General features: G+C 32.1%; 1 protein-coding gene and 1 long non-coding RNA gene across 2 annotated transcripts in view; one reads left to right on the plus strand and one right to left on the minus strand.

Moving 5' to 3' along the window:
- Positions 1-7377, minus strand: part of LOC114328915 (DNA-directed RNA polymerases I and III subunit RPAC1) — a 37813-nt gene extending 30436 nt beyond the window's left edge. The window contains exon 1 of the mRNA XM_028277903.2: positions 7212-7377. Coding sequence (XP_028133704.1) covers positions 7212-7271 — 60 coding nt within the window. The 5' untranslated portion in view covers positions 7272-7377. The remainder of the gene's footprint in view (positions 1-7211) is intronic.
- Positions 1382-2646, plus strand: LOC114328916 (uncharacterized). Its single transcript, XR_003652244.2, has 2 exons — positions 1382-1510; positions 1790-2646. It is a non-coding gene; the product is annotated as an uncharacterized LOC114328916 (long non-coding RNA).
- Positions 7378-18598: the final 11221 nt, after the last annotated feature.

Genomic DNA, 18598 nt, shown 5'->3' on the forward strand with positions numbered 1-18598 from the left:
TCAATATTTCTATAGGGAGCAGAGACTTGGACTCTTCGCGCATGCGAGCGCCAAAAAATTGATGCCTTTGAGATGTGGTGCTGGAGAAGAATGCTGTGCATACCTTGGACAGCTCATAGGACAAACGTTTCCATTCTAAACCAACTCAATATTAAAAAAAGGCTGTCCACAATATGTCTGCAACGAATTCTGCAATTCTTTGGTTACGTGCTTCGCAGAGGTGAAGACAGTTTGGAGAGATTAATTGTTTCTGGAAACGTTCCGGGGAGAAGATCAAGAGGACGATCACCAACTAGATGGTCTCACCAAATAAAGCATTCAGCTGGAAACTCATTCTGCGATGCTCTTAGAGCAGCTGAAGATAGAGACCAATGGAGAAACATTGTTAGGAATATTGGAAGAAATCACGATCCTCAGTAATGGGGAAACGACAGGAGAGAGAGCATACCTTTAGCCATTTCAATCGACGTTTTTGGTTCTACTGGTAGAGTAAAAAAAATATTTGTTGGATGTTCTGACAGTTGTGCTTTGGCATTCCGGCACTATATAGTTCTTATATTGCGCAGATTTATTTTCCATTTTGATAAAGTATATTATACACTAAATACAATAATATAAACGCCGAGCAAACAAGACAGTTATTCGACATGCACAACTAGCAATGGCAAAATGGATTCAATGCAATAGCTCACCGAACGGGTGAACGAGAACACTGTGGTTGGTGACGTCAGACCCCAGCTCGCGCTTTTGAATTTGTTTGAAACGGAAATTTTGGGCACGGAACTATTATCAGTTGTTGTACGTACACTATTCATTGTTAAGATGTAATATTTTGAATATAACATTTTTAAACATTAATTAACAATTTTATGTAGAAATATTTTTATGTGCAAGTTCCCTATTAGACACAACTACATCACACATTGATTGTGTTTAAAATACATTTAAAGTAGAAATTTACCAAAAACTGAATGTCAGAGGGCAAAAACTTAAGAAAGAAGGAGAAGAGATATTGAAGCCTGAAAGTTGGCTGAACACAATATTTATTTTATTTGTGTTCGCTATTTGTTGAAAAATAATAACCTTAAAAAATGGAAAATCTGTTTTTTGGCTGAACATGATCTTTTAGGTGCTGCCATCATTGTGGAATAATGGCATATAATTTAATTATCTTAGAATCTTCATAGTGTGCCTGTGTCATTATTTACTCTCTGCATTAGCAAGAGCTCCACAAGGCAGTTTGCATTACACTGTGATCGAGAGTAGATATGTGATAAGTACGGTTAATTTTGAAATATCCCTTTCTTGACCGGCTGACACGATTGTGAGCTCATGTTTATATGGGTATCAATATCAAAATAAACATATTTTTACTGGGAAAGATGATATCAATATATTGTGTCTATTGTATTTTATCAGAGTAACTGAAATTATTCAACGCATTCGCGCTTAGTTTGCAATAGAATACCCTATAAGATGGCTGTGTATTTTGACGACAAAACCGGTAAAGGTAAGTAAAAGATATTTTGTTTTTTATAAGTGCTTATGTTATTGTAATGGGGTTGTGGTATAGATAAAGTTTCAACTTCAAGATAATAAACAAGATTTAAGAAATTATTGGTTTGTTTGTTGAGATCTTGTCCCGTAATATTTGAATATCACGATAGTGAGTTGTCATCACACATTCAATTTTCAATAGCAGGAAATTAAAAATCCTAAATATTTATTGGTTTGACTTTTTATTAATTTTTCTCTATTTAAATGACACAAGTATTTTTTCTAATTACAGGTGTGCCTCTCATCCACGATTTGGCTCTAGAGTTGTTTAATGATGGTAACTAGTACGAAATAGAAGATTTAGATGGCGAAAATGATGATGCTCTTGAGGTTCAAATATTTAAAAATAACACCGATGACAAGGATATTGAAGAAACTGTATTGGATGAAGAACCTGTTCCTTCAACGAGCTCTTCTTCAGCAAGGAAGCAATTTTTGTTTTATTTTAGTTAGTATGTAATAGCATATTAAAAAATTATAAAAATAATTGTTATTTGGTCCTAATAGTGTTTTACGTTTAATAAAAGTGAATTTTTTCATACATTTACGATCCTGCATTCATAGAACATAAGCCGAGAGTGCACGAACGTGACATGTCATTGGTGACAGATTCAAACTATGAATTTTTTTTTCTGCATTTTTTACACCTTTTTTAGATACCGTATATCGTATTTATTCAAAGGGAAACTTCATTTTCACTCAAAAAAAGTTCAAGCCTGAAAGGGATATTGCCCTAACATTTGGGACCGTTCAAGTATTACGTAACGCAGGATGGGGAGGGGGCAAAATCTTCAAAAATTGCGTTACGCAATAGTTAAACTTCCATAAGAGTGCGTTACGTAGGGGGGGGGGTTAAACATCTTCAAAAATCGCGTTACGTAATACTTGAACGCTCCCTTTGTGATAATGCATTTGTTAGCCAAGAAACATTGATCAAGTAAGACTTCTCTAGTACCTTAACTTGTAATATGGCAGGTTGAAATACCTTAATCCTCGAATTTTTAGTATAGTTGTCTTAGCAATAGTGTCTTATCATATTTTAAGGGTAAAGCAATGTCAATATCTAAAAATAAATACATACTCGCATTATTTATTTATTTCGACGGTAGAACCATTTACAAACGAATACAAAAAAAAGATAGTAAAAGTAAAAATCATATACAAAAAACATCAAAAATCAACGAATAAAAGACAATTAAACAATGAAATTTGTAAAATAACACAGTATATCCAATTACAGAAGATGAAAAATTTCACATATTTAAATCAAACTCCCAAGCTGCCTTTTGAAGACATTAATGCTTGGACAGAATGGATCAAGTAGCATGTCATTACATAAACTGAACATTATCGACAAGGGAAAATGACGAGCATACTCAGTCCTATGAAAAGGAATATAAAAGAGTGCAGTGTGTCGAGTTCTATGTATTGTGTTTAAGTACACATTATCCAATAACGAGGGACAATTAATAGCATTGTTTAGAATTTTAAATAGAAACAACATATCCGCTCTCAACCTGCGGTTCTTCAGTGTAGCAACATTAAATTGAGACATTATTCCAGAATAATCTATGACGAAATTTTCAGTATTTCTTATATTAATATGTGCTTTACAAGCTAAGGATCTTAGAAACTTCCGCTGAACGCTCTCCAATCCATCAATGTAAACTTGATGAAATGGAGAGCAAACAACAGAGCAGTATTCAAGTAATGAGCGCACTAGAGAGCAGTACAGTAATTTGAATACAGTAGGTGAGAGATCATGACTGTTGCGATAAATAAAACCAAGATTGGGAAATCCTGTTTCCTTAATAATAGATTGACTATTTCCTCACCACACTGAGCTATTACATCCCCACCTTCATTAGACATTACATTAGGATAAGCGCTAGACCCACGTGTAGCATTAACATGTCTCCAAAAAGAGCGGGGATTGCTTGAAAGATTTGCCTGAATATTCTCTAAATAGTTTTTATAACATACTGCTTGTAATGATTTACATCTTTCCCTTAACACTGAAAATTCCTCATATGAGTCGCCTGATGCTTTAAAATTCCGGTGAGCTATTTTTTTCTGTATGACAAGTTCAATCAATTCTCGTGAAAACCAAACTGGAAAGTTCAACGATTTAAACCAATTGACAGGAACAAACATACTGATGGCGTCATATAAAATATGGTAAAAATTTTCTATGCAGCAATTAATATCTGATACATCTAATATCTCGTTCCAAGGAATTGATGCTAAATGTTCATTTAAAACCTGATAATTACATTTTTTAAAATCATGATAAAAGACATCATATTTAAGAAACAAATTTAAATTAACTGCAGGTAACAATATAGTATAAGCTGAATGTTGAGAAGTATTCAATAGAATATCAGTAGAAATCGAAACAATTGCATCCCTCTGCGTACAAAAAACTAGATCTAAAAATTTATTATTAAGGTTAGGCAAAGTATTTACTTGTGACATATTAAGAAAATTGTAGCAAGTACAAATAATATTTGCTGGATAGTGTTGCGGACACTCAACTGTTACACCATCACTAAGATTATACCAGGATGCCTCAGGTAGGTTGTAGTCACCACAAATACAGAATTCACAGTCACTGAATCTATCTGCTAAGTCCAACATACAGGTGGAATGCTCCTCATATAATGACCCAGATGACAGTAGAGGAAAGTACACAGCACCAATGATTAACTTTCTAGTAGCACACGCAATAAGGACACCACCACCATGAGTCTTCGAACTAGTTTGAGTGTCTCTGTTGTGCCTATACACATTAAAGTCACTCAATCCCAATTCAGCATCTAAGATTTTAGAAGTAAGCCATGTTTCAATGATAATAATAATATCATAACTAGAAGGAACCACAGCATGTCTGAAATTTTGAAGTTTGGTGCACATACCCCCAGCATTCTGAAAATATAATCTCAATGATCGTTTTTTGAATTATTGAATTTCTTGATGATTCTGGGCACCCCATTAAAGTACTTGATCCTCAAGTCCTCTTTACCCTGGGTTTTCCTGTGTTCCAATTCCTGATAAACTGCCTTCACTTTCTCACGTTGCAATAGGGTAAGATAAGCTCCAATTTGCCGATTTGAACCCAATAAGGCTCTGCGCTGTTTTAAACAAGAGATAACAAGGGCTGAATCATTGAATGCGACTTTAAGAGGTCTTGTTTTATCCGCTAGTCGACCAAGACGAAAGGCTTTATAGGTGATGTTGGTTAACTTGAATGGTTTTCAGGTACATTGTATACAGGGTGTAACAAAAATACAGGTCATAAATTTAATCACATATTCTGGGACCAAAAATAGTTCGATTGAACCTAACTTACCTTAGTACAAATGTGCACGTAAAAAAAGTTACAGCCCTTTGAAGTTACAAAATGAAAATAATTTTTTTCCAATTTATCGAAAACTATTATAGATTTTTTTATTGAAAATGGGCACGTGGCATTCTTATGGTAGTAGTATTTTAAGAAAAGAATATAATGAAATTTGGACACCCCTTAAAAATTTTATGGGGGTTTGGTTCCTTTAAACTCCCCCAAACAATTTTGTATTTTTTTAAAACAAATTTGTGTACGTTCCAATTTACTTATTATTGTAGTGCCATTAGTTAAACACAATGTTTTAAAAACTTTTTTATCTCTTAGTACTTTTTCAAAAAGTCAGTTTTTATCAAGATATTTTAAAGATTTGTCAAATCCACCACATATTTGTATAAGGTTAAGTATGATTATGGAGACTTGGTAATAATATGAAAATTTATTTATGATTTACATTTTTAGGTATATTTTCAACCATATTAAAAAAGAAGCCACATCTCAATAAAAGGTGCCTTATCGAAAAAATACAAAGAGGCAAAAATGTTTCAAAAACACTGTGTTTAACTAATGGTACTGCAGTAAAAGTTTAATTGGAACGTACACAAGCATTTGGAGGGTTTAAAGGAACAAAACCCTCATAAAATTTTTATGTCAACATATTAAAAAAGAAGCTGCAACTCGATAAAAACTGCCTTATCGAAAAAATAATAAGAGGGCAAGAAGTTTTAAAAATATTGAATTTAACTAATGGTACCACAATAATAATTTATTTGGAACATACACAAAAGTTTGGGGGGGTTTAAGGGAACAAAACCCCCATAAAATTTTTATGGGGTGCACAAATTTCACTATATTTTTTCTTTAAGATGTTCCTACGATAAGAATGCCACATGTCCATTTTCAATAAAAAATCTCTAATAGTTTTCGATATATTCGAAAAAATCGATTTTCATTTTATAACTTCAAAGGACTGTAACTTTTTTTATGAGCACATTTGTACTAAGGTAAGATAGGTTCATTCGAACTATTTTTGGTCCCAGAATATGTGGTTTAATTTATGACCTATATTTTTGTTACACCCTGTATAATAATATTTTTGACTCTCCGGCTCCCGTCTTCTATCTCCTCAAAAAGTGCATCAGTATTTAGTGTTGGGGAAGATTTAAACTCCTGAATCTCCCTTTTAAGACTAACCACCTCTTGTTGAAGTTCCTGGACAATCCTGACCACCATGGGCGCTGATTTAAATGCATTACGACACTCAACACAAAGATAGAGAAGGTTTCTTTTTTGTAGAACCACAGCCCTTGTTTCTGAGCTAGAGAGGCCTGAGCAACCCTCTGACAAGTGAAACACTACACGGCAGCAGTCACAGTATAAGGGTTTATCTTCACCTTCAATGGAATATTTGCATTTAGTACAGAGTTCTGAAGGCATGGTTATCCTCACTTTTGAATTTTAATTTAATGCAGAAATGACTATTAACAGCTAATGTGTAAAATATAAATAAATAAAGATATTAATCCTGATCACGGAGTAGTAGCCACTTCATAAAAATTATAATGTTTCCAAAACAAATTAACCTTATCAGCACAGGTTTTAATGTTAATTACTTTAGTTAAAAAAAAGTTACACTCACAGTTATAATAAAATAAATTCGCTGATTTCACAAATTATGTTCACACAAATTTTTTCCTAATGCATTAAAAACAAACTGCAGATTTTTATGCATCTACAGATATGAATTTCAGCCAATAATTCAGTGTTTTTCTCAACTAAAAACCACAAAAAATATGTAAACAACAAAAACGTGTATCTGTAAATGACAATTCTTATACTGATGTGACTGATATTAGTGCACAATTTGGTTAACTTAGATAAGGAAGTTGCACAGAAAAAATGAAGAGTTCACATAACATCTTGTTTTTGCTCTCTTGAAAAGTTTGCGATTTCAGGGTTATTAAACTAATACAGTCAGTGGGACATATGGATGTTCATTTTCTTCTTTTGTTGATAAAATTTTATTATGTTTCAAGCTCCAAGAATCACAAAAAGAATTTTAAACTTAAGTTATTATAAACTAGTTCAGTAACTTCATCAATACAAGGAGTCAAACAAAATAATTGACTCAAAGCAAAATTAAGAGGATAATTCATAAGTCGGTGGATAAAAGCAAATAAGTCATAAACATGCTTGGTTTATGACGCTAAAATTTTACAGGCCTCTAAAATTTAAGGCAAGTGCTACAAAATAACGGAATACATCTCTAAAGACTTTTATTAACAAGTAAAAAATCGAAGATAATACATACTTTGGACGTTTTATATTCTTCCAATATAACACGAGGCTTTTCATCATTCGCAGAATTCATTGTGATTTATGTAGATCTATTTCTAATCCCAAACCAAACAATAATAACAAATTCAAAGACTTCTTAAACCCTAACCCAACTTTTCACAACGTGACAATGACAGCGACAGCAGCAGGGCTGCGCATGCGCAGCACAAACAGGGCCCCTGATTCTAATTCATTTCGACAGTCGCAATTTCATTTCGACACCGCCATGACAGCCGCAGAATATAGCGATTCTTATTCATTTCGATATAAAGTGCACTTTACATCAACAATAAATTGAACAATAAATTGACCAAGTTATTCAAGGCCAAATTTGACGTGTTCTCAAAGCACAATTTGACATCCAAGTTTGTTCGTTATTAACTTGACGCCAATAAATTCGTGAATTTCTTGAAAGCAAAATTTTCTTGTCCTCAAAAAAATTGAAGGAACTTGGAATAAATGTTGTAAAAATGTCAATATTTTCAGTAGTACCAATGCAATGATTTTTTTATTAGAAGCTTTTGAATGTCGTTTGTTTCTTTGTTTGAGTAAAGTGTTTGATTTGAAACAGAATAGAATAGAACAGATTAATAAAATAAATAAAATAGAGAGATAGATTAGAATAGATATATAGTATAAAATAAACTGAAATAGAATAGAGTAGAATATAATAGAATAGATGTAATATATATGTAGATACTTACTAATAAAGTATTTGATTTAAAACAGAATAGAGTAGAATGTAACAGATTAAATGAAATATATAGATAGATTAGAATAGATATATAGTATAGAATAAAGTAAAATATAATATAATAGGTGAAATGATTGTGAAAAGCAATAGTTTTAAGTACCTAGGATCGGTATTACAGAGTAATGGAGAAATAGATGGAGATGCATGCAGTAGAATTAGGGCTGGATGGATGAAGTGGAAAGAAGCGAGTGGTGTGTTGTGACAGAAAAATTCCAATGAAGCTGAAGGGAAAATTCTATAAAACAGCCACAAGACCGGCTATGATGCGCGGAACTGAATGTTGGGCAGTGAAAAAGAAAGCGGAACAACGAATGCATGTGGTGGAAATGAGAATGCTTAGATGGATGAGTGGAGTGACAAAGAAGGATAAAATTAGATATGAGTATATTAGGGGAAGTCTAGGTGTGGCACCAATTGATGCCAAAATGAGAGAGCATAGGTTAAGATGGTTTGGTCATGTTCAACATCGAGACGTTAATCACCCAATACGAAGAATAGCTGAAGTGCAGATTCCTGGAAGGAGTAGGAGAGGAAGACCAAAGAAGACGATAAGGCAGGACATGTTGGTAAAGGGGATTAACATTGATATGACTCAAGATAGAATTGTGTGGAGAAATGCAATTAGGGAAGCCGACACTGCATAGGGATAAGGCAAAGAGAATGATGATGATGATAATAGGTGTAATGTGTAGATACTTATATAGAATAGGTTTGAAATAGAGTAGAATATAATAGAATAAAGATACTATATACCTACATCCCTAATAGCACAAGGATGTCCTTCACAGACTTTAGGGAGGTCCGTTTTCGTCCAAGGAACGCCCTATTTTGGTCCAAATGTCGCGCTACCGAATGTCTGTTGGACGTCCACTTAAGGTCCGAAGGGACGTACATTGGACCTTAATCGGACATCCTAGGGGACGTAAATTGGACCTTAACAGGACGTCCTATTTTGGTCCAAATGCCACGTTGCCAAACGTCCAATGGACGTCCACCTAACGTCCGAGGGGACGTTCAGTGAATGTCAATTGGACCTTCATAGGATGTCCCAGTTTGGTCCAATGTCTTGCTGCCGAACGTCCATCTAACGTCCTGAGAGGACCTCCGGTGGACGTCTAGCATCGATATTTAGACCTGTGGAGAATGTATGGTGGGAAATAAAAAATATATTTTTAAGGAACTTATATTACATCTTATATTAAATTACAATTATTGGATATTACATTATTTACATTAAATTACAATACACTTCTCCAAGAAATTAACGCACCACCTTAAAAATAGGGCATTTTTGATGTCTCGAATTTTCTAAACCTGTTGTCTCATCTGAGTGATTTTTTTATAATATAGCCTAGGCTATAGGTTACATCCTTAAGCTTGTCATGCACTGGTAGCTATACTGTAATATATGTATATTATATCATATCGCTCTCTATAGTAATGAGTGAGCCTGCAGACAGGGAACTAATGGTTCCGTATGTGCAGGCTCACTCATTACTATAGAGAGCGACGTCATATAATATATATTACAGTATAGCTCCCCGTGCATGACAAGCATAAGGCAGTAACCTATAGCCTCAGGCTATATTATTATAAAAAAATCACTTAGATGGGACAACAGGTTTAGGAAATTCGAGACATCAAAAATGCCCAATTTTTAAGGTGGTGCGTAATGCACTGTATATATAGGTAAACTTATATACAGGCTGTAACAAAAATAAAATTTTTGTGTTTATTTAGTTGGCTATCTATTATAGTGTACAATCATCTAGAATATTTTGAACAAACTAAAAACATGAATATATCATCGAAAAAATAATAAAAAGGTCTTAAAATGCTTGGTTAGATATTAAGATCTAGTTAAAAAGAAACCAAAAACTGTATATTTTCTACAGAACGTAGATTATGAATTTTTAAGCCAGCTAATCCCATTTATTATACAGGGTGTCCCGAAAAGATTGGTCGTAAATTAAATCACATATTCTGGGACCAAAAATAATTTGAATGAACCTAACTTACCTTAGTACAAATATGCACACAAAAAAAGTTACAGCCCTTTGAAGATACAAAATGAAAATTCGATTTTTTCGAATATATCGAAAACTATTAAAGATTTTTTATTGAAAATGGACATGAAGCAATATTATTGCAGTAACATCTTAAAGAAAAATTATAGTGAAATTTGTGCACCCCATAAAAATTTTATGGGGGTTTTGTTCCCTTTAACCCCCCCAAACTTTTGGGTACGTTCCAATTAAATTATTTCTGCGGTACCATTAGTTAAACACTGTGTTTTTAAAACTTTTTTACCTCTTTCTATTTTTTCGATAAAGCTCTTTTTATCAAGATATGGCTTCTTTTTAAAATGGTTCAAAATATACCTAAAAATGTAAATCATAAATAAATTTTCATATTATTAGTCTCTACAATCGTACTTAACCATATACAAATATGTGGTGGATTTGACAAATATTCAAAATATCACGATAAAAACTGACTTCAAAAAAGTACTAAGAGGCAAAAAAGTTTTAAAAACATTGTGTTTAATAGTACCACAATAATAATTCAATTGTAACTTACACAAAAGTTTGGGGGGGGGTTTAAACGAACAAAACCCCCATAAAATTTGTATGGGGTGTCGGGTGTCCAAATTTCACTATACAGTGGAACCTCGATTATCTGTCTCTCTATTAACTGTTAACCATTTTGTAAGAGAGACTAAAAACTTTTTTTACAGTCACCTCCTGTTTTCATATGATATTTTTTGACATGTTTTGTAGTAAATTCAATTATCTATTTACTACAAAACATGTCAAAATTTACATGTGAAAACAGATGACCCTAAAAATGGTTTTTCGTCTCCTACAAAATTCATGAAAAAGCAGATAGGAGGTATTGTCACATCACCGACGATATACCAGAAGTATATGTGGCCATACCAAATAATACATCCTTGATAAATATAAACATTTTTATTGCACAAAATATATATATTTCTATATATATATATTTTTTTCCATAATCATCACTACGATGATGATTCATTTGTATTGAATTGTACATTGCAATTCTCTGATGTTTGGGAAAAAGGGCTTAAGTCAGAATTGCACATCGATAATGTTTTGATGATTTCTGGACCAGAAAAATCGGCTCTTTTTATTGGTACATACAGTTTAAGTCTGCAACACTTTTTTTATGGTCCAGAAATCATCAAAACATTATTGATGTGCAATTCTGACTTCAGCCCTTTTTGCCAAACATCAGAGAATTACAATCTGGTCATAACTGACCAATGAGCAATTTTAATTTAACCTAAATTACTACTGTTCCTTAAAATGAAGAGCTTACCCTATAGCGTCTCTTATCTAATCTAACAAGATCGTGCACTATTCTAACATACACAGGCACACAAGCACTACGCTCTGCTTTTCACTATCACCTATCACTCAAACTAGTTCAAAAGGCTTTGTCCTCTTCAATCTTCTAGTTTGTCCAGTAGTAGATATCGAGGAGCTGGATTTCCTCAATATTCTCATACTTATGAAGTTGTTGTTGCTCATGACCTCCTGCTATCTTCTTGATGACTATATTATCCAGGTTCCATTCCTAGGTCTTGATATTTGTTTATAAAGTAATATCTTATTATGCATCGACAATGTGGAGTTTCTTCCAACTAGTCAATACACTTTTTATAGGTATCTTTCTTTTGCCTTTCATAGCCACAACAAGGCTATAATACGTTTCCTTCCTGGTTTTTTTGTAGACCACTTTCAGCTGATTCTAAAAAATTAAAATGAATGGTAATTTTTCTATTCTTTACAATTAAAAATCAAAAGAAATAGGAAATAGGTACTACTATTTACAGGTAATAATATGCATAAATAATTCGTTTCCTAAAGAATACAGAAAATTGAAAACGTTTTTATAATACTTACATAATTGTTTAAACAAAAGAGACCCAGCCAGAGCAAAACTAACAGACAGAACTGCAAAAAAGCCACTAATTTCCATTTTCCCACCCCCTTATCTTATATGCATTTTCCAATCAAAATTTTTAGGTTGTCATGAACATGAAAGACTCAACCTCAACAAATAATAATAAACAAAAAGCTCTACAGCTCTACTTCCACTTCCCGCCAAATGGACACAGGTTGGTGACACTGAATTCACGCCAAATAAATGAAAAAATAGAACAATTTTCTTTTTCGTCAATTTCTTCACGTGAAGTTTATAACGAACAAACTTAGATGTCAAAGTGTGCTTTTACACGTCAAATTTGGCCTTGAATAACTTGGTCAATTTCTTGTCCAATTTATTGTTGATGTAAAGTGGACTTTAGTTACAACTGGGGATATTAACCTTATCATGTTGAGACTGCTCAGAATTTGGGTTGGCGCTCCCGTTTATTGGAACTTGTTGATAGTCTGGGAAAATTATCGAAAAAATGCCATTTTTGGGAAAAATTATTTACCAGCTATTTTATTGCTAAAATCGAATCTTAAGATTGCATATACAGTGCGTCCATAAAGTAACGCATAAATTCATTATTTCGTAAACCAGCGACATTAATGAAAAATCCTGAAACGGGTCGATTTTTATTTTTAGATTCAGATTTTTTGGCATAGGTATATATCATACTAGTGACGTCATCCATCTGGGCGCGATGACGTAATCGATGATTTTTTTAAATGAGAATGGTCATGTGATAGCTCATTTGAAAGGGTATTCAATTCTCTATTCACTAATATAAACATTTACCTAATTATTTATACAAGGTGTTCAAAAAACATTTTTTTAATTAAAATAATTGAAACAAAAAGAAGAATGTACGTAATTTATTTAATTCAAAATACGTTTTACTGTTGTCAGAAAACAGGAAAAAAATGTTTATTTGAGAAATAAATATTGTTTTTTGCTTAAATTCAATGTTAAAGCTGCCACCCACCTGTCGCTTGGCAGTTTGAACATTTCGTTTAAGCGAAAATCAATGTTTATTTGTCAAATAAAATTTTTTTCTGTTTACTGACAGTAGTAAAATGTATTTTGAATCAAATAATTACATTATATTCTTCTTTTTGTCTCACTTATTTTAATTAAAAAATGTTTTTTGAACACACTGTATAAATAATTATGTTAATGTTTATATTCTTGGATAGAGAATTGAATACCCTTTTAAATGAGCTATCATATGACCCCTATTCTCATTTAAAAAAATCATCGATTACGTCATCACGCCCAGATGGATGACTTCACTAGTATGATATATATGCCAAAAAACCGTAATTTAAAAATAAAAATCGACGTGTTTCGGGAATTTTCCTTAAAGTAACCAGTTTACGAAATAACGAATTTATGCGTTACTTTATTAGTAATATGGGGTATGACAAGTCCGCAGAAAGTGTGTTATTTTATTTATAAACAAATTAGCACTTCTAAATCTTCTTTATTTTTCAATTAGTGGTCTGTAACTCCTAAAATTTTTCCTTTGAGCCAAAAACACTCAAATAAAAATTCACCGTAATTTAGTTCTGCACAAAGTTATTTTTTTTCCGATTTCCTTCAACAAAAATTTTACTCAGAAAATCCGAGTTTTCCCAAAAAATCTGCAATTTTCAATTAAAATTTTAGGGAAGTACCTAATTATTTATCAATAATTAAATAATTGATGACATGAAAGATTTATTATAGTAGATTATACAGAGGGGCTAAATTATGGAATAAATTCATTTCTTTAAAACGGACGATTTTGGAGCAAAATCCCGAAAGAGGTCGATTTTTATTTTTAAATTACAATTTTTTGGCATATATTTCTTACTAGTGACGTCATCCATCTGAGCGTGATGACGTAATCGATAATTTTGTTAATGGGAATAGGGGTCGTGTGGTAGGTCATTTGAAAGGGCGTTCAATTCTCTATTCAGTAATATAAACATTATTATCATTAGGTATTTATACAGGGTTGCCAAAAAAAATTTTTGAATTAAATTAATTGGCGCAAAAAGAAGAATGTATGTAATTTATTTAACTCAAAATACATTGTACTGCTGTCAGAAAATAGAAGAAAAGGTTTATTTCACAAATAAGCATTTCTTTTCGCTTAAATTAAATCACAAACTGCCTCCCTCCTACCTATTGGCAGTTTGAACATTTAATTTAAGCTAAAAGCAATGTTTATTTGCAAAATAAACATTTTTTTCTATTTTCTGACAGCAATAGAATGTATTTTGAGTTAAATAAATTACATGCATTCTTCTTCTTGCGTCAATTAATTTAATTCAAAAATTTTTTTGGCCTCCCTGTATAAATAATGATATTAATGTTTATAATACTGAATAGAGAATTGAACGCCTTTGTAAATGAGCTACAACACGAACCCCTATTCCTATTTAAAAAAAAAATCGATTACGTCATCACGCTCGGATGGATGACGTCACTAGTTTGAAATATATGCCAAGAAATTTAATTTAAAAATAAAAATCGACCTGTTTCGGGATTTTTCTCTAAAATCGTCCATTTTAGAGAAAATGAATTTATTCCATAATTTAGCCCCTCTCTGTATATCAGGAGACCGGCGACAATCTAACCAATAGTTTAGCAATAATTAAAATGTTAATTAAAAAATTTCGGTCGAAATAATAACCAGAAAGATTATGATACACCAGAATAACTATGATTTTCGTATAAAAAAGCACTATACCTATTCAACGTACCTTACAGGATTGAAATTGGACCATTTGAGCGGTCTCAGGAATGTTATAAAGAAACAATTTTTTGGCTTATAAACAAATAGAACCCCTCAGAAAATATTAGATTTAATTAAATTAAGTTAACGCTGTTGAAAAGGGCACGGCTTCTGTGTCCTTTTCGAAGAAAAACAAATTGAATTGCGAGGAGTGATTCCAGGTATAACCGGTCTTTGACCGGCATTTGCGACAGAGTTATAAACAACAGGATTTTAATCTTTGAACCATTAGATACCTTTTAATTCCGGTCCTCTTTGTACATACAAATTTTCATATCTTCAAGACACTTATAACAAAAAAGATTTATGTCACTGTCACCAAATAATTTAATTATTGATAAATAATTACTTCTCTCAAATTTTAGTTGAAAATTAAAAATTTTGTTTGGAAAACCCGAATTTTCCGAGGAAAATTTCCGTCGAAGGAAATTGGAATAAATTATCAACGTGCAGAATTACTGTCAATTTTTATGTGAGTGTTTTGGTTTAAAGTTAAAATTTTCGGAGTTATAGAGCAATAATAAAAAAAGATTTCGGAGCGCGCTAATTTGTTTATAAACAAAATAGCACACTTTCTGTGGACTTTGCACAGCTATATTACTAATATAGGAAATCTTAAGATTTGATTTCAGCATGTCCAGCAATAAAATAGCTGGTAATTAATTTTTCTTGTTTTTTACTAATTTTCCCAGATTATTACCTTACATCTTTCATTGAGTTGATGATTCATGTTGTGGACATTCTCAATTATTATATTTCTAATTTAATACTATTCTATCTAATTCCTCAAAACAAGCAAATTTCAATTAAACCCAGCTATATTATAATACCTTTTGCTTTAGTTTTCCTTGCAAGAAATAAACAAAACACATCTAAACTAAACCTAACCTCGCTTTTGGCCATTCATTCATCTCCGTGTCAAATAATTTCGACAGTCGAAATTATAATTGGCCCTGATTCTAATTCATTTCGACAGTCGCAATTTTATTTCGACACCGCCATGACAGCCGGAGATTCTTGGGGATATTAACCTTATCATGTTGAGACTGCTCAGAATTTGGGTTGGCGCTTCGGTTTCTTGGATTTTGTTGATAGTCTGGGAAAATTATCGAAAAAATACCATTTTTGGGAAAAATTATTTACCAGCTATTTTATTGCTAAAATCGAATCTTAAGATTGCATATATTAGTAATATGGGGTATGACAAGTCCGCAGAAAGTGTGTTATTTTATTTATAAACAAATTAGCACTCCTAAATCTTCTTTTTTTTTTTCAATTAGTGGTCTGTAACTCCTATAATTTTTCCTTTGAGCCAAAAACACTCAAATAAAAATTCACCGTAATTTAGTTCTGCACAGTTATTTTTTTTCCGATTTCCTTCAACAAAAATTTTACTCAGAAAATCCGAGTTTTCCCAAAAAATCTGCCATTTTCAATTAAAATTTTAGGGAAGTACCTAATTATTTATCAATAATTAAATAATTGAAGACATGGAAGATTTATTATAGTAGATTATACAGAGGGGCTAAATTATGGAATAAATTCATTTCTTTAAAACGGACGATTTTGGAGCAAAATCCCGAAAGAGGTCGATTTTTATTTTTAAATTACAATTTTTTGGCATATATTTCATACTAGTGACGTCATCCATCTGAGCGTGATGACGTAATCGATAATTTTGTTAATGGGAATAGGGGTCGTGTGGTAGGTCATTTGAAAGGGCGTTTAATTCTCTATTCAGTAATATAAACATTAATATCATTAGGTATTTATACAGGGTTGCCAAAAAAATTTTGAATTAAATTAATTGGCGCAAAAAGAAGAATGTATGTAATTTATTTAACTCAAAATACATTGTACTGCTGTCAGAAAATAGAAAAAAAGGTTTATTTCACAAATAAACATTTCTTTTCGCTTAAATTAAATCACAAACAGCCTCCCTCCTACCTATTGGCAGTTTGAACTTTTAATTTAAGCTAAAAGCAATGTTTATTTGCAAAATAAACATTTTTTTCTATGTTCTGACAGCAATAGAATGTATTTTGAGTTAAATAAATTACATGCATTCTTCTTCTTGCGTCAATTAATTTAATTCAAAATTTTTTTTGGCCTCCCTGTATAAATAATGATATTAATGTTTATAATAAATACTGAATAGAGCATTGAACGCCTTTGTAAATGAGCTACAACACGAACCCATATTCCTATTTAAAAAAATAATTACGTCATCACGCTCGGATGGATGACGTCACTAGTTTGAAATATATGCCAAGAAATTTAATTTAAAAATAAAAATCGACCTGTTTCGGGATTTTTCTCTAAAATCGTCCATTTTAGAGAAAATGAATTTATTCCATAATTTAGCCCCTCTCTGTATATCAGGAGACCGGCGACAATCTAACCAATAGTTTAGCAATAATTAAAATGTTAATTAAAAAATTTCGGTCGAAATAATAACCAGAAAGATTATGATACACCAGAATAACTATGATTTTCATATAAAAAAGCACTATACCTATTCAACGTACCTTACAGGATTGAAATTGGACCATTTGAGCGGTCTCAGGAATGTTATAAAGAAACAATTTTTTGGCTTATAAACAAATAGAACCCCTCAGAAAATATTAGATTAAATTAAGTTAACGCTGTTGAAAAGAGCACGGCTTCTGTGTCCTTTTCGAAGAAAAACAAATTGAATTGCGAGGAGTGATTCCAGGTATAACCGGTCAAATTTGACCGGCATTTGCGACAGAGTTAGAAACAACAGGATTTTAATCTTTGAACCATTAGATACCTTTTAATTCCGGTCCTCTTTGTACATACAAATTTTCATATCTTCAAGACACTCATAACAAAAAAGATTTATGTCACTGTCACCAAATTATTTAATTATTGATAAATAATTACTTCCTCAAATTTTAGTTGAAAATTAAAGATTTTGTTTGGAAAACCCGAATTTTCCGAAGAAAATTTCCGTTGAAGGAAATTGGAATAAATTATCAATGTGCAGAATTAAATTACTGTCAATTTTTATGTGAGTGTTTTGGTTTAAAGTTAAAATTTTCGGAGTTATAGAGCAATAATAAAAAAAAGATTTCGGAGTGCTAATTTGTTTATAAACAAAATAGCACACTTTCTGTGGACTTTGCACAGCTATATTACTAATATAGGAAATCTTAAGATTTGATTTCAGCATGTCCAGCAATAAAATAGCTGGTAATTAATTTTCCTTGTTTTTTACTAATTTTCCCAGATTATTACCTCACATCTTTCATTGAGTTGATGATTCATGTTGTGGACATTCTCAATTATTATATTTCTAATTTAATACTATTCTATCTAATTCCTCAAAACAAGCAAATTTCAATTAAACCCAGCTATATTATAATACCTTTTGATTTAGTTTTCCTTGCAAGAAATAAACAAAACACATCTAAACTAAACCTAACCTCGCTTTTGGCCATTCATTCATCTCCGTGTCAAATAATTTCGACAGTCGCCATATTGAAAGCGACTTGTTTTTGGTCGAAATTTGATTTAGAATCAGGGCCCCTTTTTAAAGTCGCTATTAATTTCGATAGTCGCTATTTCATGACGTCACTTCGTTAGTTCAACTAAAATCCACAAGGCTCGCACAATCGCATTTCAACCGTCGCCATATTGAAAGCGACTTGTTTAGTGTCGAAATTTGATTTAGAATCAGGGCCCAGTACTATCCATTAGGCATTTTTTGGTGACATGAATATTTGTTTGAAATTACATTAGCAAAGAATAGGAAACAAATTGTATAGTTTGTCCATTTGTGTAGAAACTGTGCCTCTTTGACAGTTTCTCCCAGTGATATGGGAGCACATCACTGGTTTCT

This window comes from Diabrotica virgifera, chromosome 8, assembly GCF_917563875.1.
Source record: "Diabrotica virgifera virgifera chromosome 8, PGI_DIABVI_V3a".
NCBI lineage: Eukaryota > Metazoa > Arthropoda > Insecta > Coleoptera > Chrysomelidae > Diabrotica > Diabrotica virgifera.